Source organism: Rattus rattus, chromosome 16 (genome assembly GCF_011064425.1).
Source record: "Rattus rattus isolate New Zealand chromosome 16, Rrattus_CSIRO_v1, whole genome shotgun sequence".
Taxonomy (NCBI): domain Eukaryota; kingdom Metazoa; phylum Chordata; class Mammalia; order Rodentia; family Muridae; genus Rattus; species Rattus rattus.
Window position 1 is genome coordinate 18,252,173 of NC_046169.1, and position 26,872 is coordinate 18,279,044.

The 26,872-nt window shown below is 48.1% G+C and overlaps 1 protein-coding gene across 1 annotated transcript; it reads left to right on the top strand.

Moving 5' to 3' along the window:
• On the top strand, positions 1–26,645 carry Styxl1 (serine/threonine/tyrosine interacting like 1). Its single transcript, XM_032886510.1, has 9 exons — positions 1–20; positions 3,363–3,469; positions 5,365–5,426; positions 8,546–8,711; positions 15,189–15,334; positions 17,009–17,154; positions 18,638–18,735; positions 20,145–20,257; positions 26,228–26,645. The coding sequence occupies exons 2-9, from the start codon at positions 3,367–3,369 to the stop codon at positions 26,357–26,359; spliced, it is 966 nt and encodes a 321-aa protein (XP_032742401.1). The 5' UTR covers positions 1–20; positions 3,363–3,366; the 3' UTR covers positions 26,360–26,645.
• The last annotated feature ends 227 nt before the right edge of the window (positions 26,646–26,872 follow it).

The following is a 26,872-nucleotide window of genomic DNA, read 5'->3' on the forward strand; positions in this document are numbered from 1 at the left end:
CAGCTGGATGCACAGCCTTGGTTGTACCACATTTCCTATTTCTCCCTTGTGATTCTTTCATGTCTCTGACTCAGAATAATGTGTCTATGTTATGAGCTATGATGACCAGGTCTATGACCACGGGCTTGAGGCTAGTGCATTGGAAAGCCTCACTGCACTATGCTGGAACATGTAGATATAGCAGTCACTTCTGCCTGTGCCTTTGTGTGCTGTTCTGTGTTAGTAAGGCCAGAAGAAAGACTTCTCTTACAAGAGCTCCTGTAAAAGAGGCTCATTCTTTTTCATTACCATATCTCTGTGTTGTAAATTATATAAAGAGGGTGGCTTTGTTCAGGACCACTCTCTTAGGCATAGATTGGAGCAGGAAGACCAACACCATTCTGAATAGAGCATGCGAGCAACACCGTTAGTGGTTTTCCCTTCATTAGCATAACTTCGGGGGAATACATGCTCTCCTTCCATTATAGGATCCTGGGAATCAAACTCAAGTCATCAGAATTAGGGGCAGGCACCTTTATCCACAGAGTCACCTCAGCCTCACCATTCTTTAAATCCTTGTAGCTTCTGGATACCAGGTTTCCCCTCACCAAGTCCCTCAGGTTTCCTGGTTTTTTTTAGCAGCTGCATTTTGGGAACTAGAGGACCTGGCTTCACATTTCTTTATCTCTCTTCCTTATTTCTGTTCCCCATTTCAGGTGAACTGTGCCTTCTGACCACCCATTGTTGGTGGACTGGGGTTAAAAGTTGAGATGGTGCAAGAAAGTTCTTGGTTGATGCATTTCCCCACACAGCAGTGCTCTTAGGAGTATTTACTGCCGGTAGCTCTCCTGGCTAAGCATGGCTACGTCCCAGTCTTCCTGTTTTCAAAGCTACAGCCCATGGTTTCTTGAATCTTCTACCAGTGATGACTGGTCCATTGTCCCTTTAAGTAGTTTCTTTGGGCTAAACCTGTGTGTGTGTGTGTGTGTGTGTGTGTGTGTGTGTGTGTGTGTGTGTGTGTGTGTGTGTGTGTGCATCTTATGTGTGCCTGGTGCCAATGGAAGTTGGGAGCCATTGGATCCCCTGGAGCTGGAATCACAGATGGTTGTGAGCCACTGTGTGGATGCTGGGAACTGAAGATGAGTTATCTGTAAGAGCAACAAATTCTCTTAATTGCTGAGCCATCTTTCCTGCAGCAAATATTGGGTTGTCTCAGAACATTGTATCAACAACTCAAGTGGAGTCTGTTTTTAGTAAGGTTACTCCCTTGGATTCAACTTCTCTCCCACATTTCCCTGCTGGTCTCCATGATGGACCCTTCTAGAAGGTAGCTTTCCTAGAGGAAGCTACTGTGTTGTCCAGCCCTCAGGAAACAGTATGCTAGGGACTAAGTGTCCCAAAAGGAGCTCTCCTGACAGGAACCAGAGCCAGCTGATGTGACAGGAACACATCAGCCATGATGTCAGATCCTTAGCACAGCCTACATTGCTGTTCAGTAGCCTCATGTCTCCAGCTGCAGCTGCACCAGACCTTCCAGACCTTCCTGACCTTCCTATGCCTCACGTCAGTCACTCTCTCCCATGAGTATAGAGTTCTTTTTCTCCTCCCTCTTCCTCCTCTTCCAGCTCCCTGGCATCTCAGTTGAGCAGCCGCTGTAGATGGCCTCCGACCAGTCCCCAGCTGGGGAGGAGGATTCAACTATGGGCATGTGGCAGACATCTCATACTCAAACTGTAATATTAAAACATTTGAGTGGGCTGGAGAGATGGCTCAGCGGTTAAGAGCACCTGACTGCTCTTCCAGAGGTCATGAGTTCAATTCCCAGCAACCACATGGTGGCTCACAACCATCTGTAAAGAGATCTGATGCCCTCTTCTGGTGTATCTGAAGACAGCTACAGTGTACTTATATATAATAAATAAATAAATTTAAAAAAAAACAACAAAAAACATTTGAGGGCTGGAGAGATGACTCAGCTGTTAAGAGCACTGTCTGCTCTTCCAGAGGTCCTGAGTTCAATTCCCAGCAACCACGTGGTGGCTCACAACCATTTGTAATGAGATCTAGTATCCTCTTCTGGTCTGCAAGTGTACATGCAGGTGGAACACTGTAAACATAATAAATAAATAAATTAAAAAAAATTGAAAGACTTATTTTAAACTGTATTCTCGTGTGTCTGTGTGTGGGTATATACACATATAAGAGGCCATAGAGGGTGCTGGGTTCCCTCAAACTAAATTCACAGGCAGTTGTGGGAATGCATGATGTGGGAATTAGGATCTTCTGCAAAAGCATTACACACTCTTGACCACAAAGTCATCTCTCCAGCACCTAATTTTAAAATTAATTATTAGGGGTTGGGGGATTTAGCTCAGCGGTAGAGCGCTTGCCTTTAGCGAGCGCAAGGCCCTGGGTTCGGTCCCCAGCTCCAAAAAAAAAAAAAAAAAAAAAAAAAAAAAAAAAAAAAAAAAATTAATTATTAGGTGCTGGAAATGTGACTCAGTGGCTACAAGTATTTATTACTCCCGCAGAGGTTCCAAACACCCACATGATGGATGGCTCACAACTGTCCATAACTCCAGGTCCAGGGGAGCTTACAGCCTCTTCAGGACTCATGAACACAGGCATGCACACCACACACACAGGCAAAACACCCAGAAATCTAAAAGATTTAAGTGTGTGTATGTGTGTATGTGCATGCGTGTGTGTAATGGCATGCACATGGCTATCACAGGACAACTCTTAGGAGTATGTTCTCTCCTACGATGGGATCAAACTCAAGTCATCAGGCTCCCATGGCATGCGGCATGCTTTCTTACACTGAACAATCTTGCCCACCCCTAGCAGTATTTTTATAGTGCACTTCCTAGTTATATTATTGTATGGTTATAGCTGCATTCCCTGCTGCGTGGCAACCTTGACCAGGTTGCCTTGCCTTCTGTGGTTGCTTCTAAGGTGTTTTTAACAGGTGCTCATTAATTGCTTGCTGGTGAAGCAGCTCAAGGGTAATTGCCTAACATTCAGGGACCCTAGGCTCCATTCCCAGGACTTGTGCACACGCGCGCGCACACACACACACACACACACACACACACACACACACACACACACACACACACACACACCCCAGGTAGAACAGTTGAAATAGTAACGTTTACAGCTTCCTTGGTAATGTGTGGCTTCATATGTTGCAACATATTTACATATTTGTGTTAATTTGCATATTCATATGTTGTGGTTTACAAATGCTAGGCAAGAACTGTGAATTGAACCCAGTCCTTGACTTTAATATTTTGAAGTGTTTAATTCAGTATCTCATTTTCTGGTCATTTGTCTAAATAGGAAGATGTCTGCTAAACGTGCACATTGTTGATTCTTCCCAGTAGGATGGCCGACTTGCTTTTCTGTGAGCCAACAGAACTCTATAACATCTTGAATCAGGTCTCCAAGCTGTCCAGATTAGCTGAGCCCAACTACCTCTGTTTACTGGGTAAGTAGAAAACAACAACAACAATACACCAACTCAAACACACCAACATACAGATGCTGGACATACACCAGCCCAAACACACATACCAACATACAAACTACACGACATACACCAATACATACCAACATATTAACCCAAACACATATAAATATCAACATGCAGACACAGCACACATTAACACACACTAACACACCAACCTAAACACATACCAACACCAACATAGAGACACATGGCACACATGCCAATACACACAAACACACCAATCCAAGCACACATACCAATACCAACATACATATGTATAACACATACACCAAACACCACACATACTAATACCAACATGTAGACACACAACACACACCAACCCAAACACATACCAATAACAAAATGCAGACACATGACACACATCAAAACACCACACATACCAAAAACAACATACAGACATACAACACACACACCAACACACACAAACATACCAACTTAAACACACATACCAACAACATACTGACACACACAAACACAGCAATACAAACACCACACACACAAACATCAGCACACTATTAACCCACAAGTATGTTGAGAAGAGTGGCCTGCACACCTTCCTTTTGAAGGTTAGCAAAGTTTCAGGAGGGAGAAATGAGTGGTCAGTTCAAAATGCTGCCTACGATTAGACTGAGAGGTTAGGCTCAGTGAGTAAGGTACTTGTACAATTGTGAACAACAGAGCTCGATATCCAGCACCCATATAAAACTCAAGAGGCAGCCTGCCTGTAATCCCAGAACTCAGGACAGGAGGATGGGATACACGGGAAGGCTGGCTAACTAGACTCTGAAAAGGTGAGCTTTGGGTTTAGTGAGACCTAACTTCAGAAAAGAAGGTGGAGAGTGGTTGAGGAAGACACACAGGCATGTGCACACGCTTGTACATTACCTCTGCACACACTCTCTGCTTCTATACATACCACACATGCAAACAGCTGAGTGTTATAGCACTGAAAGACAGTTCAAGATTAGATCAAGGAAAGTTCTGCACCACATGGTGGCTCAGGCCTGTGGGCCCAACGCCAAGGCAGCGCAATCGAGAGTTTCAGGCTGCCTTGGTTACATGGTGAGACTCCATCTCAAAGAAATGAAGAAGTCAGCTAGGCGTGGTGGTGTTAGACCTTTAATCCTAGCACTTGGGAAGTAGAGGCAGGTGGGTCTCTGAGTTTAAGGCCAGTTTGGCTTATACAACATGTTGTAGGACAGCCAGGGCCACACAGAGAAACAACCCTATTTAAAAACAAACACACACACACACACACACACACACACACACACACACACACACACACACCCCTGGGGTTGGGGATTTAGCTCAGTGGTAGAGCACTTGCCTAGTGCGCAAGGCCCTGGGTTTGGTCCTCAGTCGAAAAAAAAAAAAGACAAAATAAAACACCCCCCAAAAAAGAAGAGGTAGAAGGGATGAGGAGGTTTTTTGTTTTGTTTTGTTTTGTTTTTGTTTTTATTTTGTTTTGTTTTGTTTTAAGACAGAGTTTAGGGGCTAAAGAGATGGCTTTGTGGATAAAGGTGTTTGCTGTCAAGGCTGATGACCTGAGTCTAGTCCCTAGAGACTACATGGTGGAGAGAGAACTGACTCTCACAGGTTATCCTCTGACCTCCACTGTGTGGCATGTACACCCCCGCCACACACACACACACACACACACACACACACACACACACAGAAATACAGACATTTATTTGAAGATAAGAGGCCTACTATGTAGCCCTTGCTTACAGTCCTCAGGCCTCCAGCCCTTCCTTCACAGATGCTATTTGAGGGACAGTTGCTCACCTACCCACCGGGTTCTGGGTCCTTTATAAGTCCAGTTCTGAGTTAACCCTTTTCTTTCCCAGATGTTCGATCCAAAAGGCAGTATGATGAGAGCCATGTGATCACTGCCCGTAGAGTGAAGAAGGTATCAGGCTGAGGAGGGTGGAAGGAGAGGGAGGGGATGTTTTGCCTTGGGTCCAGAGGGTAGCATTGACTGTGAGGGACAGGGTGGTGGGAATAGTGCTTGTCCCATGAGTGTGCCAGGGCACATTCCCTAGAGCTCCCCCTGGTGGATACTCCCTGTGCCTGCTGTTATTAAGTGGGCCACTTGTCCTAGTCATTGGTGTCTGATCTGGGAAAGGAGGTCCTATAGCCTCTATACATCTGCTCTCTGGGTTCTCCAGGACGGCTTAGTGCTGCCTCTACTTTGTCTGGTCTCTGCCATCTGTTCTCTGGCGGTCAGCACGGGTTGTAGGCAAATACTGGTGACTAGAGACAGGCCTTCCCTCTGCACAGAACATGTCCCAACCTTTGTTTACCTTTTGTGTGTGTGTATGCATGTGTGTATTTGATCATGTGTGTGTATTTGATTGTGCGTGTGTGTGTGTGCATGAATGTACTTGATTGTGTGTGTGTGTGTGTGTGTGTGTGTATTTGATCGTGTGTATGTAAACCAAATGATGGTAGTTTTCTTTTATCACCCACCTTATGATTCTTAAAATTATTACATTATTCTATCTTCTCTCTTTCTAACTTATGTTTCTTAAAAATTTTTATTGCGTTATTATTTTTTAAATTATATGTGTGTGTGCATGTGTGCACATGAGTGTAGGTGCCTGCAAAGTCCAGAAGAGCAAACTGGATCCACTGGATCCCCTGGAGCTAGAGTTACAGGCAGGTGTGAGCACCCAAAGAAGGTGTGAGCGGGTGTCAACTTGTCTTCAGTGTAGCACATGCTCTTAACTGCTGAGCTCTTAGCTCTCCCGCTCGCTTCATTACCCCCTCCTCCCTCTCTCTCACTTCTCTCTGTGTGGAGGTGGAAGTGCGTATGTATCTGGGCATGGCCAGACCATGTCACACTTGTGGAGATCAGAAGATAACCTCTATATGGAGGTGCCAGGAATTGTTCTCAGGCTTATCAGCAAGCACCTTTACCTGCTGAGCCATTTCACAGGTTCTTATTCTAATTTGTTCTTAACCAGAGTCTTGGTATGTAGTCTAGGCTGTCCTGGATCTCAAGATCCTCCTGCCTCAGCCACCTCAAGCTGACATGGCATGTGTGAACCAGCACCCTGCAACAGACACCTTCCTGAGTGTTCTCCCTTTCATGTCCCAGAGGTCCTTGTTAGTCTGCACTTCTGTGCCCTTAACTTCTTGCCTTGACACTAGTCCATAAAGCAGAATGCACAGGCACTTGTCATGGCCCCTGCCTGTCCTATGATGGGACTTCTGCATCAGATAAGACAGGTTGCAACAGGTAGCATTGTGCTTAGATTCCTTTAGTGATGGGGTCTCATAAGGGACACTAAGAACAAGTGTCAACTAGTCAGGAATCTTTGAGTTCTACAATATCTGTTAGGTTCTTGTATGTGTTAGTGCATATATGTGTCTAGACTATACATCCCCTCTCTAGGTGACCTCACCTCCTCCCCATGTGACCTCACCCCCTCCCCAGGTGACCTCATCCTCTCTGCAGGTGACCTCACCCCCTCCCCAGGTGACCTCACCCTCTCTGCAGGTGACCTCACCCCCTCCCCAGGTGACCTCACCCCCTCCCCAGGTGACTTCACTTTCTCCCCAGGCGACTTCACCCCTTCCCCAGGTGACCTTAACACCTTTATTGTTTATTTGTTGCATCAACAAAAGCAACTGCAGCAGAAAGAGAGGAAGGGAGAGCGTATTTTAGCTCCCAGTGTGAGGGATATAGTCATGTTTTACTGGAGAAGGCATGGATGGCAGCAGGCATGTGAGCCAACAGGTCACATTTTGTCTATAGTCAGGAAGCAGAGTAGATCAGAGATGAGACTGGACTAAAAAGCCTCAAGGCTTAACCTTGTGACCCACTTTGTCTGGCAAGGCTTCACCTGCTAAAGGTTCCATAATTGTCCCAAATATTGTCATCATCTGGGTAACACTTGTGCCTGTGGGAGACATTTCACACTGAAAGCACAATATCTTTTATTTTTACTCTTGGGGCCCAGCCACTCATGACTCTGTCACTCACCAATACATTCTACCTCATGGCTTCTGCTCCCCATGCATCCATCTATATGAAACATACATTTAAGGTTGGTCACATGCCAGAGATCGTTCTAGAGGCTCACAAGGTACATCGGTGTAATGGTTAATAACAGTGGCTGTATGGTAGAATCTGGTATTGTCTTGGAGACAAAACTCCAGGCATATCTGAGGCAGGTTTCTAGAGTGGGTTAAATGAGGTGGGGGCACCCGCCTTGAGTGTGGTCAGCACCATCCCCTGGGTTCAATCCAGACTGAGTGATGGCGGCACATGCTTTTTATCCCAGCACTCAGGAGGCAGGGGCAGGTGGTTCCTGTGAGTTCCAGGCCAGCCTGGTCTAGAGTGAGTTTTGAGACATTCAAGGCTACACAGAGAAACCTTGTCTCCACCTCTACCCACCCCCCAAAAGGAAGCCAGCTGAGCGGCACACTCACCTCTCTGCCTCACTGTGAGCAGGGTGAGCAGCCACCCCACGCTCTGGCAGCCACACCTCATCTACCACAACTGACTCTACCCTTAAACTGTGAACCAAAATGGATCCTCCTTCCGTAAGCTGCTCTTGTCAGGTACTCTGTCACAGCAGTGAGATAGTAATACAATTAGAGCCTAAACAAGAGACCCAAGTCCTGCTGTCCCACAGCCTGCATTTGATCTCACAGTTCTGGTGACACTCGCTCACTTGGGACTTGTGCCTCAGCACCCAAGCCTTCTCCTTATCATCTTCATGCATGGTTTTGGGTTTGGGTCTCCTGCCAACATTCATCCAGTCACAGCAACTCTGATGGGCTGTGCCCCCAGCGATGCACCTGCCATCTCCAGCGTAATCACCTGCTTTTGTCCTTCCTAGTGGTGGGTAGGGGAGACCCCTTGGGGAGTCAAGAGACTCTCCCATCTGTTAATGGTGTTTCCAGCTCATGGATCCATCAGGACCCCCAACCTCTGCCTCAGTCTTGTCTTCTGGGTGTTGTACAGGGACAGAATAGCCAGCTGAACTCTTTGGCAACATATATTTGTGGTTTCCTCAGAGAGATCATCAGTACCTCATCCCAGAGTCTGTAGATCTGGAATGTGTGAGGTACTGCATCGTGTACGACAGCAACACCAGTTCCCTGGAGCTGAGCATACGGCCTCGGTATGAGGAGGAAGAGGAGCAAGAGGAAGAAGAAAAAGAGGGCAAGGAGGAGGACTCTGGTAATTTTTGTCTTTTTGGTGTTGTTGTTTGAGAAAGAGTTTCTCAAGCTGGGTTGTGATGATGGACACCTTTAATCCCAGCACTCAGGAGGCAAAGGTAGGTGGATCTCTGAGTTTGAGGCCAGCCTGGTCTACAGAGCAAGAGTTCCAGGACAGCACAGAGAAACCGAGGAAGAAAGAGTGTGTAGCCCCGGCTTTCTGGAAGGCCTCCCTCTGCTTCCTGAGTGCACTCTGCCAACTGAGCCACACCCCAGCCTTCCCAGGGAGGTACTTAGAACTACAGGAGTAATAGTGGACAGTACTGTATTCCTCACTTTTGTGTGGCTGTAACCACATTACCTGAGGAAAGCAACGGAGGAAAGAAAGATTTCTCTGTTTTACTTCTGTGTGTGTGTGTCTGTGTGCCCAGGCCTGTGGAGAGAGGGTCAGTCTCAGGCGTCAGTTCTCAAGTGCCTTGCTCTTTAGGACTGTCTCTGCTGGCCTGGAGACTGTCAAGAAGGCTAGGCTGGCTGGCCAGTGAGTCCCAGGAAGCCACCTGTCCCTACCTTTCTGGTGCTAGCATTGCAAAAGTGTGCCACTGTACCTGGCTCTTCCACAGGCTCTAGGGGTGGAGCTCAGGCCCTCAACTTACTAATTAAGCCATCTCTGCAACATGTGCACATCTACACATGCAAAAACATGCACACACACCTGCATATGACATACACACCTGCATATCTCTCTCTCTCTCTCTCTCTCTCTCTCTCTCTCTCTCACACACACACACACACACACACACACACACACGAAAGACAGGAGGAGAAGGTGAAATCGCTCACATGCCTAGCAGTGAGCCCTCTATGGCTGCACACAACAAATGATCTGAAACCCAGTGGCCCTAAATGACAAAATGTTTATTATCACCACATCTTTGGGTTCAGAATTCAGGGCCACTCCTCCAGGAGACCCAGTGTTTCCCTAGAGGTTATAACCCCAGTGTCAGCTGGGGTCAGGTGTGGTGGGTGGTGAGTGCAGTCCCCGCACTGGGAGTCGAAGCACGAGGAGGATTACCTTGTCTTGAGGACAGCAGAGTGAGACCGTGTTTCAAATGAAAACAAACAAACAAAAGACTGGGCGGACTGTAGCTTAGTCGGAGAGTGCTCGCCTAGCATGCAGGAAGCCCCGTCCACTCCAGCACATAAACGGGGTGCGATGGGACACACTTGGATGTGGAGGCAGAAGGAGCAGACACTCCAAGCTGCTGCCAGCTACACACAGCAAGTTCAAGGTAGGCTGGGGTCCCAGAGTCAAATAAACAAACAGACAGACAGCTAGCACACCATTAGTCTCAACACTCAGGAGCAGAGGCAGGTGTGTGTCTGTGAGTGTGAGGCCAGCCTGTTCTACAGAACAGGTTCCAGGACAGTCAGGGCTACATAGTGAAACTTTATCTCAGGCAGCAAATACATACAATTTGTCCAGGGTGTAGCTCAGTGGTAGAACACTTGCCTCCCATGCACCCATGCTCAAGGCCTGAGGTCCAATCCTCACTGCTATGCGTGTGTGTGGGGTGCAGCAGGGTGGCTCAGCAGGCAAGCGCACTTGCCACCAGGTTTAACAACCTGAGTGTGATCCCCAGGACCCAGTGGAAGGAGAGAATTTACTCCTAAGAGTAGTCCTCCGATATCCACATGTGTATGTCAGGTACACATACACATGCATACACACACATAAATGAATAAAGTAGTACAAATCAGAAGATTCCCTAAAAACATGTAGTCAGTTACAGGACATTTAATTAAAGTTTTTTTTTGGGTTCTTTTTGGAGCTGGGGACTGAACCCAGGGCCTTGCGCTTGCTAGGCAAGCACTCTACCACTGAGCTAAATCCCCAACCCCTTAATTAAAGTTTTGAAGCTGGTTTATTCTCTTTTTCAGCCCATAGTTTTGGGATGATGGCCCATGCTGACAGGTGAGGGTGGCCACTGACACTCTGTGCCACTAGGTGGCGCTGAGGCCCCACCTTTAACAACACCTGCGGTCTAGATTTCTAAGTGGTCTTTCTTTGGCTTGGAAATATCTTTTCCTTTTTGCTACAGTTTATATTTGCTAGTTTTAAATCAGAGTCTCTTGTAGCCCAGCTAGCCTCAAACTCACTATATAGCTGAGGATGACCTCGAACTTCTGGTCCTCCTTTCTCCTCCTTTTGAGTGCCAGTTTTACAGGCATAGGCCATGACACCATGTCACATGCAGTGCTGGGGATGACCCAGTGCCTTGGGGATGCTAGGCCAGCTCTCTACCAACTGAGCTATATCCTTAACCTTTTTTGTTTGTCCATATGTTTATGTTGGACTGGAGAGATGGCTCAGCAGTTAAGAGCTCTGGTCTTCATCGGACCTGACTTGGAGTCCCAGCATTTGTGTAGGGTGCCTCACAATATCTGTAACTACAGCTGCAGGACATCTGACCCATCCGGTGTGAGGGGCCGTGCACTTCCAAGCCCAGATACACAATTAAAACTCTTTGAAAATTATGCTGTATGTATGTATGTATGTATGTATGTATGTATGGATGGATGGATGGATGGATGGATGGTATGGCATTGTATGTATGGTATGACATATGCCATAATACATGTGGATTCCGCCATTTAAGTCCTAGGAATCAAACTCAGGTGACCAGACTTGGCAGCAAGTGTCTTTTTACTTTTTGAGCCATCTCTCTGGCCCCAACTTTTTTGAGACAGGGTCTCATGTAGCCCAGGCTGGCCTCAACATCACTGTTGCTTGTACTTCTGAGCCCCTTGCCTCTACCTGCCCAGTGCTGGAAGGAACTGCAGGTGTGTACCATCTGCCCAGTGCTGGAACTGCAGGTGTGTACCACCTGCCCAGTGCTGGAACTGCAGGTGTGGGCACCATCTACTCAGCCTGTTCACAGTTTCAGGACTACAAACTGGACCCTGGAGCCCGAAGAACGGGCTGCTTAGGTGATTCAGCAATAAAGATGCTGGCTGCCAAGCCTGACAACCTGAGTTTCATCCCTGGGACCGGCATGGAGGGAAAGAACCATCTTCCACAAGTTGTCCTCTGACTTCCATATACATGCTCTGGCAGATGCATGTTCCCCCACACATGTAAGTAAGTATGATTAAAAACACTTTTACTCTATAAGGGGTGGCATTGTGCTATTGAGTTTCACACTCAGAAAGCAAACACAGCCAAATGTAACATTTCCACTGTAGGTAACTTTCCTCAATTAAAGTGATGATTTGGGGGAGAGGGACTGGTGGCATCACCTTTAATCCCAGCATTCAAGAAATAGTATTAGGCAGATCTCTGTGAGTTCAAGGACAGCCTGATCTACATAGGGAGTAGTATGTAGGCCAGCCAAGGCTATGTAGTGAGACTCTTGTCTCCAAAAAACAACAACAAAAAACAAAACAAAGCAAACAGATGCCTTTGTGAAACTGGGAGTGCTAAAATGGTATATTTCAGCCAGGTGTGGTAGTGCACATCTGCAGTCCACCATTGGTAAGGCTGAGGACAAGGGATCCCAAATCTGTCATCCTCCTGCCTCAGTCTCGTGCATGTTGGGATTTCAAGTATGCACCAATGTGCCCAGCTACTGTTTCTCACAAGCAGCCTTTTCAGAAATAGTAAGTGTGATAGCTCCTGAAACTGTTTGGCAGGTTGACCAGACTCTGGAAGTCCCCAGCTGTCTCTAATGTTGACCTTATAGTTGTGCACTGTAAGTCTCTAGCAGTGGAGAGGCAGACATCTAGGCTAAAGGTAACAGCATTGATGTGGCCTGGGACTGCCATTCCAACTCCCCTGTGGCTTCTGACCCAGTTGTCTCTTGCTCAAGAGAAACATGGCTGGTGCCCTGTAACCTACGGTCTGGATCTGGGACTTCTGAGCCAGGCCTCATGGGGAGGGGGATGAATTCTACCCGATGCCCACAAGTTTTCTTCCATCATGGTTTATAGACACAGGTTTATCCCCTGGACAGCTCCCTGACACTTATGTTCTCAGAAGTACCTTCTGGAAGTGTCCTTGTCTTCAGGAACAAAAGTTCAGTTTATTTAATCAAACTAATTAATTTTTCTTCCCTAGTTGATTTTATTGTGTGTATGTGTGGGTGCACATGAGTGCGTATACACATGGAAACCTTAGGTGTTGATCCTCAGATGCTGTTCTCCTTCTAAACGTTTTAAAAATTTTATATCTATCTATCTATCTATCTATCTATCTATCTATCTATGTATATAGATATAATTTATTGAGGGCAGATGTGTTACAGAGCTTGTTTAGAAGTCCTGAGATCAGGGCCTGACCATCTGACTTGGTGACAGGCACCTTTCCGCACTGAATTGTCTTCCTGGCCCTACCTTACTTTTTGAGACCCTCTCCCTATGTATAAGTCACCGGTTCAGCTGGGCTAGCCTGCCGTGGAGCCCCAGGGATCTGCATATCTTCATTGATGAGACGGTTGATGAGATTACAGCATACACCACAGAACCCAGTGTTCTTGTGTGGGCTCTGGAGACAGAACTCAGGTCCTCAGACTTTCCTGACTCTGCTGTCTGAGCCATCTCCCCAGCCCCAGAAGTCAGTTTGGAGGACAGAGCCCATGCCCTTCTCCTGATGGCTCTGGTCTGCCACCCAATGCTCCTGGGCCAGGGTGTCTTCATGGAGGCAGCGTTATGCAGATTTTCCGTAGAAGTGGCATGAGGTCTGTATTAGTTATTTTCATGCTGCTGTGACAGAAGACCTAACAGTTTATAAGAACAGAGTGATTTTGGTTCACAGTTTCAGAAGGTTTGGTCTGCAGTCACTGGTCCTCCATTTCCTCTTTATTTTGTCCCAACCCCAGGCCATGAAACGGTGCCCCACATTGAGGGTAGATCTTCCCTCCTCAGTTAATTCTCCCCAGAAACACCCTCATTTGTACTCAGAGATATATCCCCCAGTGTCCTGGGTGATTTTAGGTTTAGACAAATGGGTAATGAATATTATTCATATTATAGCATAATTCTAAAGGGTTTGAGGTTTAAATTTATAGCAAACCATAAAAAAGAGTCCCAGTGAGGGACCCACATGATGGAGGAAGAGAATGGACTCCTGCAACATGACTGTTTCCACATGTGCGCACACACACACACACACACACACACACACATACACACACATCATGTGGACACACATATACATGCACACACACACACATCATGTGGGCACACACACATCATGTGGGCACACACACACATCATGTGGTCACACACACACATCACGTGGGCACACACACACACATCATGTGGGCACACACACACACACACCATGAGGGCACACAAACACACATCATGTGGGCACACACACACACATCATGTGGGCACACACACACACACACCATGTGGGCACACACACACACATCATGTGGGCACACATATACATGCACACACACACACCATTAAAAATGAAATCTTACAAAATTAAACTAACCCAAAGCCAGGCATTATTGGCACACATTTAATCTTAATCTGAGCACTTGGAAGGCAGACATAGGCAGATCTTTGATATCAAGGCCAGCCTGGTCTATAGAGCAAGTTCCAGGACAGCCAGAGCTACAGAGAGAAACTGTCTCAAAAAAACAAACAAACAAACAAAACAAAACAAAACAAAAAAAAACCAACCAGCCAGCCAAAACAAAACAAAACCAAACCTAACTCAAGCGAAGTACAACTGTAAGAAGAGAGTGTAAAGAAAGCAGTGGTGACTGTCAGAGGTGTTGAGAAATGTCCTCCAGGAGAAGGAAAACATCACACAAAAACACGTGCTTCACTCAGTACAGAGGTCTTAAAAAGCCTGTGACTGGGTCAAACTGAACAGAGTACATCCACAGAATGGAATGATTCAGCCATACAAGGTTTCATGTGGGGCTGGTCAGCAGCTGAGCACCTTTGCTCTTGCAGAGGACCCAAGTTCAGCTCCCAGAACCTTTGTCAGGTGGCTCACAACCATCTGTGTCTCCGGCTCTGGTGATCTTACTGAGCTGGGAGCCCTGGACTGGCTCCTATGGGCACCTGTACCCTGTGCACAAACCCGCACACACACATAATTACCAATAATAACAGTTTGACCCTGGAGAGATGGCTCAGTGATTAAGAGCACTGGTTGCTCTTCCAGAGGACCTGGGCTTGATCCCCAGGGCACAAGTAGTCCGTAGCTCCAGTTGCCTCCTCCTGGCCTCCGCAGCCACTACACACATGTGGTGCCAGACACACATGCAGGCAAAACAACCATAAATATTTCTAAAACTTTGAAACAAAGTTCCACTTGTGACATTCCTCTCTATCCTTGACTCGGATTTTTTTCTGATTTTATTTTATGTGGCCCTTAACGTTGGTTTCTGAGTAATTGTTTTCAGTGGAGGTGGCCATCCATTCTCACACCAGACAAATGGTAAATAACACTTTGCACCTCTTTGGTTTCTGCCTGTAGAACTCTTACCTGGACCTGCTGTGGAATTTGGACAAATCCTCGTCCACTTTACCCGCCAACCTGTCTATATCCTCAGAGGGGGCTATGAATGCTTCTCTGGCTTGTACCACTTCTTCCGGACCCAGAAGGTCATCTGGATGCCCCAGGTGAGGCAGGAGCTACACATAGGCTACTAGGAAGTGAGGCTGGAGACTGACAGGTAAATGGAGACGGAGGAAGAGAAGATGGGAATAGAGGGCATGGGAAATCAGATTGGAGAAACAAGCCTAGGGCGACTGGTGGGGTGTAGTCCATAATGACAGACTGGGCTAACACATTGTGCTGGCTGGTTTTGTGTGTCAACTTGACACAAGCTGGAGTTATCACAAAGAAAGGAGCCTCCTTTGAGGAAATGCCTCCATGAGACCCAGCTGTAAGGCATTTTCTCAACTAGTGATCAAGTGGGGAGGACCCAGCCCATGGTGGGTGGTGCCATCCCTGGGCTGTCGGTCTTGGGTTCTAAAAGAAAGCAAGTTTAGCAAGCCAGGGGAAGCAAGCCAGTAAGTAACATCCCTTCATGGCCTCTGCATCAGCTCCTGCCTCCAAGTTCCTGCCCTGTGTGAGTTCCTGTCCTGACTTCCTTTGGGGATGAACAGCAATGTGGAGGTGTAAGCTGAATAAACCCTTTCCTCTCCAGCTTGCTTCTTGGTCCTGATGTTTGTGCAGGAATAGAAACTCTGACTAAGACCAACTGATACTGGGAGTGGGGTATTCCTGTGACAGCCTGACCATGTTTTGGGGAGGGACTGTGAAAGGACTTTGGAACTTTGGGCTGGAAGAGCCATTGGGGTGTTAAGAGCTCTGTGGGATGTTCTGTAGGAGCTTGGAAGATAATGCTGAGAACAGTGCAAATGATGGCTTGTGAAATGTTGGAGGGAAGATTAAAGACTTACTGGGGATGCTGCTATTTTGATTGTGAAGAGTGTGGTTTTGGTCAAGCATCGGAATGGAGCCTAGAATGGGGCATGGTTTCTGTGAAGGCGGTGTGCTAAGTCAGTGTACAATTTGACTTTGAAATGTTCCCCCATAGGCGTGTGCTTTGAGCACTTGTTCTCCAGCCAGAGGCCCTCCTCGGATGGCTGCAGAGCCTTCAGGAGGCAGGGGCCTGTCTGCTGGAAGAAGGTCCTGGGGGTGGACCTTAAACATTACACTCAGCTCTGGTCCTGGCCACTAACCCTGCTTCCTGCTCTGTGGCACCTTTCCTCACTGCCACGGAAGGACCACACCACCAGGCCTTCCTACCATGGTGGATTAAAGTCTCCCTAAAACTGAGAGCCAAAGTAAACCTTTCGTTTGCAGTATTTTGTACCAAAGATGTTGCTAGATTTCTTTTTTCTGATAATAATGATTTATTTTGTGATGCAAGTGCATGTGTGCCTCTGTGTGTGTGTGTCTGTGTGTGTTCACACACATATACACACACATACACACACAGACACACACACACACCATGGTACATATATGTATGTCAGATTCTCTTCTTTCACCATGTGGGGCCTAGGGATTGAATTCAAGTTGCTTGGCAGCAAGCAGTAACCTCAGCTGGACAGGTCTGGGTCACAGACTGTCAATTCTGACCTTTGTGTGTATGGCCATGAGGGAGGGGATGTCATGGTGGAGACCCGTTTACGTACTGATACCTCTGCCTTCTTGGGAAGTATTCGTTGCCAGTGTCTCCTTCGCTGTCTTAGATTGCTCTTCTGAGCTTACCTGTCGGGCCTCACGTTCCAGTTACCTTTGGTGGGTGTATTCCCAGGCAGCCTTCTTTCTTCCCTGTCCAGGAACTGGATGCCTTCCTGCCATACCCAATTGAGATAGTTCCTGGCAAAGTCTTCCTGGGCAAACTCAGTCAGGCCTGTAATGCTAAGATGCACAAGGACTTGAAAATTAAAGCACATGTCAATATCTCCTTGGAGACAACACCCTAGTAAGTAAAGGTGGTACTGTTGGTGTGTGTGTGTGTGTGTGTGTGTGTGTGTGTGTGTGTGTATGTGTGTGCAGATGTCTGAGCAGACAGAGGCCATGTGTTAATGTTGCCCACCTTCCCCTGTCATTCTTCACTTTATTTTGTAAGAATAGGTCTCTTACTGTACCTGGTGTTCATGGACTGGATACTCTGGCTGGCCAGCAAGTTTGGAGATTTGTCTCTGTGGCCCCAGCCCTAAGTTTCCAGATGTGTGCCCCCATTAACCCAGCTTTTTTTTTTTTTTTTTTTTTTTTTTTTTTTTTTTTTGTGTGGATGCTAGAGATTGTGGCACAGGTCCTTATGCTGTACAGTAGACGTTTTGTTGCCTGGACATTCCCTGTGCCCATGCTTTTGTTTTTGGTTAAGAGTCACTTGTTTATCTGTTTCTTTCTGCCAGTTTGTTGTGACTGTTTTTGCCACAATAGTACTAAAGATTAAGTACAGGTCTCTCCCACACTGGCCAAATGCTCACCTGGTGAGCATGCCCCATTCCTTCCTTCAGTGGAGGGGTCTAGCAGAGTGCTTAGACCACACCACCAGCCCCTCACTGGCAAATTCTTAAGTCAGACATTCTCTGTGTGCATGTGCATGTGTGTAGCTATCTGTGCAGGCCAGATGACTGTCTCCAGTGTCATTCTGTGGGAGCTATCCACAGCTTTTAAAAGACAGGACCTCTCACTGGCCTAGAACTCACCAAATAGGCCAGGCTGGTTGGTCAGTGAGGCCAGGGATGGACTTGCCCAGTGCTGGAATTCCAATTGCAGACCACCAAGCCTGGCTTTTTTGTAGGGGCTGGGAATCAAAGTCAGATCCTGATGCTTGCCTGGTAAACACTTTATCAATGGAGCCATCCCCAGCCTCCAGGTACTATTTCTACTAGATCCTGTCATCCTGATGTCAGCCCCCAATCATTCCCATCTGGTGTTGTGGAAATTACACGCTACACTACAGTGGGGCTGGCTGATCCCCCATGTGTCATGTGACTTTTCCTGGGGAGATGTGGAGAAACATCTACTCACCCTGGATAGGACACTGGTGACAGACTAAAAGTAAGGACACCACCAAAGTCCAACATAGAGAACCAGTGAGTTTACTGCAGTTACTTAACAGGTTCGCATGTAGGGAGGTGACTTACAGGAACATGGATGACTCACAAGCAGCTGAGTCAGGATTCATGATAGCTGGGACCCTGGAGCTACCTGCATGACTCACATTCAGCTCCTCAGGCCAGAGTCTCCTCTCACCTGTAGTTGTTACTGCCTGCATAGCTTGGGGAGGGGCCTTGTGAATCTTTTAAGTTTCAGGAAATTCCTGGAGCTTACATGTTGCTTATTCCTGAGCTTTGTAAGTTTCCTTTACTTCCTGAATGTTAAGAAGCCTCCCTCCTGGAAAGTATGCTCTAGTAAGGCAGAAACAGATACTCACCTGTGCTGCATTCCTTCAGTTTTGTAGGCAATGTGGACAAGCTCCTGCATATCAAGATTGAGGATACTGCAGACTCCATACTTTTTCCCTCTTTCCGCCACATCAGTCATTTTATAGGTAAGGAGAATTTCCAGATCAGGGAACCTTCTCTGTGTGTTTACAAGTCTCTGTCTCTCTGCTTGAGACCGCCAGGACTTGGAAAGAATATAAACTCTAACACATTCAGCTTCTCAGAAGCCCTCAGTCATACGTACATTAGCAGCTTAAGAGTGCCCCCGCCCTCCGCCATAACAGAACCACACTATACCTGATTGTCCTTCAGCTAGATAGCCAATCCTTGGGAGCTAGTCATACAGCGAAGACGCTGGTCATGGTGCCATGTTTAGGGTACCTGCTCCTCTGTGGGGTCTGGGGCCTCAGAAATGCTTCTCTTTCTACTTCTGTGCTCAGTGCTAGTTGGAGAGTGGAGTAAAGTAAGGAAGGGTCCCTCTTCCCCCATCCAGCTCTGATTCCCATCATGCTTCATGTGTCTACTTGGCTCTGCTCTGGTCTCCAACTTGGCATAGCAATGCCCATCAGCTGCTTTGTGCAACAAAGGCAGATCGATCTTTCTGCCATTCCCAAGGTTAGATTAGAGTTGACTAGAAGAAGCAAGATTCCTGGGCAGAGCTAAGCTGAGTCAAGTCAGGGGTCTTGACTGCCAACATGGTACCAATATGGCCCCAGTGGCTAGGAGTGGGACAGTAGCCTCCACCATCCCTCATTTGCCCAGCAATTCACCACTTCCACTTTTTAATTTTTTTTTTTCTACTTGAGGTCTACAACCAGGGTGGAACACACGCTAGGTAAGTGTTGTACCTCTAAGCCATGCTGCAGCCGCTCACTCGGGGATCCTAGGGAGGTGCTCTACCACTGAGCCACGCTCCCAGCCCCTCACTGGGGGATTCTAGGCAGGGGCTCTACCACTGAGCCACACCCCCAGCCCCTCACTGGGGATTCTAGGCAGGGGCTCTACCACTGAGCCACGCCCCCAGCCCCTCACTGGGGGATTCTAGGCAGGTGCTTTACCACTGAGCCACGCCCCAGCCCCTCACTGGGGGGATTCTGCAGGGGCTCCCAGCCCCCCCAGCCTCTCTGGGGATTCTAGGCAGGGGCTCTACCACTGAGCCGCGCCCCCAGCCCCTCACTGGGGGATTCTAGGCAGGGGCTCTACCACTGAGCCACATCCCCAGCCCCTCACTGGGGGATTCTAGGCAGGGGCTCTACCACTGAGCCACGCCCCCAGCCTGTCACTGGGGGATTCTAGGACGTACAGTCCTCTTTTTCTTTTTACTTTTGACAGTGTCTCCCTGGGTTGCTTAGACTGACCTTGAACTTTCAGTCTTTTTTCCTCTTAGCCTCCGAATACCTAGGATTCCAGCCTGTGCTACTAGGCCTACAAGGACGGTCTCCTGATGGCCACTGAGTAGTGGCCCACAAGGTAGTGCCATGCACAGCCCTTCTCTCTCTCTCTCTTCCTTTTGCAGAACTTCACCTCAAGCTCCGATCTGTGATTCTGGTCTTTTCTACACGGGGCATCAGCCGCAGTGTTGCTGCTGTGGTGGCCTTCCTCATGCATTATAATGAGGAGACCCTGAAGGTATGTGTGTGTCACGGAGCTGGGGCTGGCGGTTCACTGGGACATTGGTTACCTGGCTTGCAAAAGGCTCTGGGTCCAAGCTGGGCAGGGTGGTCTGTTTATACCTTTAATCTCAGCACTCAAGAGGCAGGGGCAGGTAGAGCTCTGTGAATTTGAGTACAGCCTGCTCTACAGAGTTCCACGGGCTACACAGAAAAATCCCATCTGTATATAAAAAGTATTCTTCCCTGGGCAAGAACTGAATCACGGGGCTGGAGAGATGGTTCAGTGGTTAGAGCACTGACTGCTCTTCCAGAGTCCTGAGTTCAATTCCCGGCAACCACACGGTGGCTCAAAAACATCTGTAATGGGGATCTTTGCCCTCTTCTGGTGTGTCTGAAGACAATGACAGTGCACTTACATAAAACAAACAAATCTTTAAAAGAAAAATTAACAAAACAAAGAACTGAATCACAAGCACCCTGCAGTCTGAGCTGGATCTGGGCATATTTTAGACTATAGTCCTGCCATAGGGTCTTACCTTTAGGGTAAATGGAAAAGAGTCAGGGAGGAGAAGTCCGGAGTTTAGATGTTACCCAATCCACAGTACTCAAGAGTAAGGTCCCTCTGCTTAGACCAGGAGCTTCAGAGCAGCTTCCCAGCCAGGCCAGTCTCTGGGTGCAGTTCTCCTGTACGGCCATTGTCTTAGGTGTTTATTTTTCTAACAAACAAACAACTATAGAGATTTATTATACTTCCACTTCTAAAGCTAAAGCGATTTGTTTTACTTTTTAATTCTCTCTTGTCTCTGTCTGCCTGCGCGCGCGCGGGCGTGTGTGTGGGTGTGTGTGTGTATGTGCGTGTCTATGTGTGTGTTTATCAGATCCCCTCGAGCTTGAGTTACATGCATCTGGGAACTGGCCCTCTGCTATAGCAGCGTAAACTGCTCTTGGCCTGAGCAGTCGCTCCAGCCTTAGCTTCCTTTTCTGTTGTGATAAAATACTCTACAAAGGCAGCTGAGGGGAGAAAGGGCTTATTCTAGCTCACATTTCCAGGTTATAATCCACAGTGGTGGGGAAGTCGAGGCAGCCGGAGCCTGCAGCAGCTGGCCACCTTATATCCGTGTGAGGAAGCACAGAGAGGGAAGCCTGCTGCAGCTCTGCTCACTTTCTCCACGCTCTCCAGTCTAGGGTCCCAGCCAGAGAATCGTCCTGCCCACCATAAAATAGGAGTCTTCCTCATCAGTGGACACAATCAAGACAACTTCCTGCAGACAGCCCCACAGTCCCACCTATTCTAGACAGACCCTCATGGAGACTCCCGTCTGCGTGATTCCAGACCCTGCCAAGCTTGGAACTGAAATTAATGGCCACAGGCCACAGTCCCCAAGGGAGTTTGGGTTTGTCCTAAGAATTTCATGGAGCCACAGAATGACTGGGTTGGCTGCACTTCAGCCAGTTAACCTATCCTTCCTCCCTCCCTCCCCTCCTCCCCTCCTCCCCTCCCTCCAGTCCTCCTTGAAAGCAGAGAGACAGAAAAGCAGGAGCATGTATAGCCACACCAGAGGGAGCCATGGCAGATATCAGGCTGGAGCATGTCCTGGCATGTCCTGGTTGTGCTCGTCACAGCCTGCTTGTAGGCTTCAGGGGCATGAACAGACTCTAAAGAACCTCCAGATTCCACCTGAGCTGTGTGGCTCTGTGCAAAAGTACTACGATATCCCCAAAGAGAGCCTGCAGGGGCTGCTGGGTACTCTTTGCTGGAGTACTCCAGTGAGTGGCCATAGTGCTCTTGCCTGGAATCCATAAGGTCCTGAGTTTGATCTGCACCTAGCACTGGGAAATCATCCCCCCCCCCCAAAAAAAAGCGTTTGAGCCATCCAGCTGGGACAGTATTAGTCCTTCTGGCCACATCTAAGTAGTCTGAGGCTCCTAGCCAGGGTGGGTTGGGACAGGGAAAACAAGCCACTCTGGCTTGGCTCCTTCCCTAGCTAAGCCAGGGCCCAAAGACTGTGCTCAGCCCTCGCTGTCTGCTTTGCTTGTCCCTGCCAGTGGCAGGTGCTGGAGCCCCCCAGGCCCAGGTGAGCCTGGATTCTGGAGGAACCCTGGCACTTGTCTTTGGAGTAGCCATCTTTGTCCTCTTTAGGAAGTCCCAACACTGGCACTCTTCCCAGAGATGCCTTCTGGGTAACTCTGCCAAAGAGATGTTCAGCTCCCTTTGCTGTCAGCAGGAACGCTTGCTGCTCACTTGCCATGGCTGGTGGCTCACTGACGTAACTTAGCCGGGGCTTGCCCGCAGGAGGCTGACATGGAGCTGTTGTGCTGAGGCAGACTCTGTCTGTGCAGTGGGCATGCTGAACCCTCTGGTATCTGTGCTCGTTAAGGATCTGTGAGAAGCAGCTGGCAAGGTGACTGAGCAGTTAAAGTCCTTGTCTGTAAGCCTGGCTGGCTGGGTTCAGTACCTGGAACTTAGGTAAAGCTGGAAAGAGAGACTTGACTCCACATTTGGCCTCCACAAGTGTACACTGGCATGTGCACCCCACCCTATATACAACATGTACACCCTGTATACAACATGCACACCCTATATATAACATGTATACCCTATATACAACATGAACACCCGATATACACCATGTGTACCCTACGTACAACATGTACACCCTATATATAACATGTATACCCTTTATACAACATGTATACCCTATATACAAGATGAACACCCTATGTACAACATGTACACCCTGTATACAACATGAACACCCTATATAACATGTACACCCTATATACACCATGTATACCCTATATTCAACATGTACACCATATATACAACATGTACACCCTATATACAACATGATAAATAATTTATTTATTCACTCAAGACAGGGTTTCTCTCTGTAACCTTGATTGTCCTGAAACTTACTTTGTAGACCAGGCTGGCTTTGAACTCAGAGATCCACCTGCCTCTGCTCACCACCCAACTGCTTATTTTTATTTTATGTGTACTGGTATTTCTCTACCTGTGTTTTGTGCACAACATTCATGCAGTGTCCCCAGAGGAGAAAAAAGGGAGTTACATCCACTTGTGAGCCACCATGTAGGTGCCAGGAATTGAACCTGGTACCTCTGGAAGAGCAGCCATTGCTCTAAACCTCACAGCCATCTCTCTAGCTCCCATTTGGTGCCACCTCCTTTTAAGATAGGCTTCCTATGTTGCATACATTTTCCCATGTAGTTCATGGTGGCCTGGAACTCACTATATAACTGGGCCCATCTGCAGTTGGCTATACAATTCAGGCTTACAGGGAACTCATGAGGTAACCGCAGGCTGGAAGTCACAATCCTTCTTCCCGTCCCAGCCTCCTGAGTGTTAGGGTTGTAGCCTTGTCCCACCGTCCCTGGCCCTTTTAGTTCTTTATATATGATGACACACTCACAACGACCTTGCAGCTTAGATACTGTTCTGTTCCCCAGCTTTTCCCAGACGTGCTCAGTGTGGGTACTGTCCCTGAGCTGCACAGTTACAGATAGTATGGCTGGGATCCAAAGCCTATTGGCCCCGAGGTAGCAGGAAGAGCACGGCCTTGTGGCCTTAACACCAGAGCCTGCTGACCCTCACCCTGGCAGGTGCATCACATTTCTGTCCCAGGTTAAGCAGGATGAGTCTCACAAGCCTGTGAGAGTCCCAGCAGATGTGTTATGAGCTGAGGTGTGTAGCGGGTGCAGGGTGGGGGGACCTTGGCCTGTCCTGACACAGCCAGTGTCTAGTAAAACTTAGAGCAGGATGGCTCTGCTCCCTGCACCAGACACATCGCACTGTTTACTGCCTTCGTTTGTCTTTTGAGACAGGTTCTCACTATGTAGTTTAGGTTGGCCTCAGACTCTAGCCTCTCGTCTTGTCAGCTTCCTTTACGCTGGGCTGACTGGCTATTCCTTCCCTATCATCTCAGTGTGTTTTTATTCACACTGGGATCCCTGTAGCCCAGGCCTCAGTATATAGCCCAGGAAGACCTTGAGCTTCTGCATCCACCTCCTGCACTGGGGAGGCAGACCTGCGCCAGGATGTCCAGTTTTGTTTTAAGATATTTTATTATTTGTGTGTGCACATGCCAAAAGCATCAGACACGAAGGAGTTGTCATCACAAGTGGTTGGACTGTGTGGGTGCTGGGAAGTGATCCTGAGTCCTCTGGAAGAGCAGCAAGTGCTGGGAATTACTGAGCCATCTCTCCAGGCCCTTGATTTCTCGTCTTCTTTCTCCTCCTTCTCTTCCTTTTCCTCCTCCTTTCTACTGTTTATTATTAGCACACAGAAGCACAACAGACAGTTATGTGTTGAATTTATTATTCTACAGTTTTGCTGTGTTTATTAGATCTAGCGTGTGTGTGTGTGTGTATATGTGTGTCTCTGTGTGTGTCTGTGTGTGAATGTGTATGTGTGTGTGTCTGTGAGTGTGAGTGTGTGTGTGTATGTGTGTCTGTGTCTGTGTGTGTGTGTGTGTGAGTGTGTGTGTGTCTGTGTGTGTGTGTGTGTGTGTGTGTGTGTGTGTGTGTGTGTCTGTGTGTGTGTATGTGTGTGTGAGTGTGTGTATGTCTGTGTGTGTGTCTGTGTGTATGTGTGTGTGAGTGTGTGTGTGTGTGTGTGTGTGTGTGTGTGTGTGTGTGTGTCTGTGTGTATGTGTGTCTGTGTGTGTGTATGTCTGTGTATGTGTGTAAGTGTGTGTATGTGTGTGTGTATGTGTGTATGCATGTGTGAGTATGTGTGTATGTGTGTGTGTGTGTGTATGTGTGTGTGTGTGTGTGTGTGTGTGTGTGTAGGGGTGAGGGAAGTTGTGTGCACATGAGTTGCCCTCAGAAGCCAGAAGAAGTAATTCTATCTTCTGGAGCTAGAGGTAAAGGAGGTTGTGAGTTGCCTGGTGTGGGTGCTGGGAACCAAACTTAAGTCCTCTGCAAGAGCAGTGCGTGTTCTTGATCTCCAAGGCAGCACTCTAGCCCCAAAGCCTTTCTCCTCTCTCCGTCTATAGCCCAGATGAAGGCTCGCCATGCACCCTCAGTCACATATTGACCGATCTGCACCTTGTTGTGCATGCAGCACCTGCAGGAAGGCTACTTTGCATTTCCTTCTTCGGAAAACTGGCCCATGGTTCTTGTCACCTCTCCAGTGATTCATCCAGTCTCAATGCAAACCTTTGTTGAGGCTGCAATGTGTCCCAGGCTCAGCCTTGCGTCGACCTGCCCATGGGAGCTTGCATGCACTGTCTCATAGGAGCCATGGGAAACAGAGTCAGAAGCCGAGGAGTTTGCCAGGGCGCAGCCTGTGCCTAGGGCTCCTTGCCCTGGTGATTTCACCCCAGCTGCTATCTTGTCTATGCTTAAATTATTTTCCCCTCTGTTCCTGAGAGAGAGAGAGAGAGAGAGAGAGAGAGAGAGAGAGAGTGTGTGTGGCACATGTGCAGAAGTCAATCCTCTTCTTGCACCATATAGGTCACTAGGCTTAAATTTGGATCATCAGGCTTGGGCTCACCTTCTCTTCCCTTCTTCCCTCCTTCCCTTCTCTTCCCTTCCTTCCCTTCCTTCCCTTCCCTTCCCCTTCCTTCCCTTCCTTCCCCCTTCCCATCTCTTCTCTGTCTCTTCTCCCCCCTCCCCCTCTCTTCCCCCTCTCTCCCTCCACTTCTCTGAGACATGGTCTAGAACTCCACAATTAAGGCAGGCGGTTAGGCCAGTGAGCCGTGAGAATCCCCCTTCCTCTCCCCAGCACTGGGATCACAACCAGCTTTTTAACATGGGTCCTGGGGACTGAACTCGGCTCCTCGTGCTTGCTCCAAAAGCACACTACCAAATGAACCCGCACCCCAGCCCCTGCATCTGCATCTAGTCTTAAGCAATCATGTGGGCTTCTGGGTAGGTGTCTCCTGTCCCCCCGGAGCTGGCTGTGATCTAGTCTGGAAGCATCCCAACACCAGTCCTGAAGCCTTCCTTATCTCTTCATTCACAGAGGTCCTGGGCCCATGTGAAGAAATGCAAAACCAACATGCGTCCGAATAGGGCCTTGGTGGCTCAGCTGCTGGAGTGGGAGAAAGCCCTCCACGGGGAATATCTCACGGACATCTCTGAGCCTATCTACTAACCTTCGCCCGTGACCCAGCCATGGTCACTGAGGAGTCTGGGTTGGGACTTTTGGGGGCTGGGAGTCTGGGTTTGCACTTGGAGTGGTCCTGGAGAAGACCTTTGCTGTCTGGAGGTTCATATCTGCATCTCAAGACTGTTCTGTTGTGGTTGTGGTTGTTGTTTCCCCCAATACTGAGGATTGGACCTAGAGCAGTGCTTCTCAACCTTCCTAATGCTGTGGTTCTTTAATACAGTTCCTCATGCCATGGTGACCCTAACCATAACGTTATACCATTGCTACTCCATAACTGCAATTTTGCTACCATTATGCATTGTAATGTAAATATCTGTGTTTTCACCCCTGTGGAAAGATCACTTGACCCTTAAAGGGGTCTGGCTCCACAGGTTGAGAACCATTGACTTAGAGCCTCCTGTGCACTGGGCAAGCCCTCCCTCTGTCATTGAGTTACATCCTTAGCCTTTTCTTTCTTGAGACAAGGTTTCATGTAGACTGGGGTGGCCTTGAGCTCTG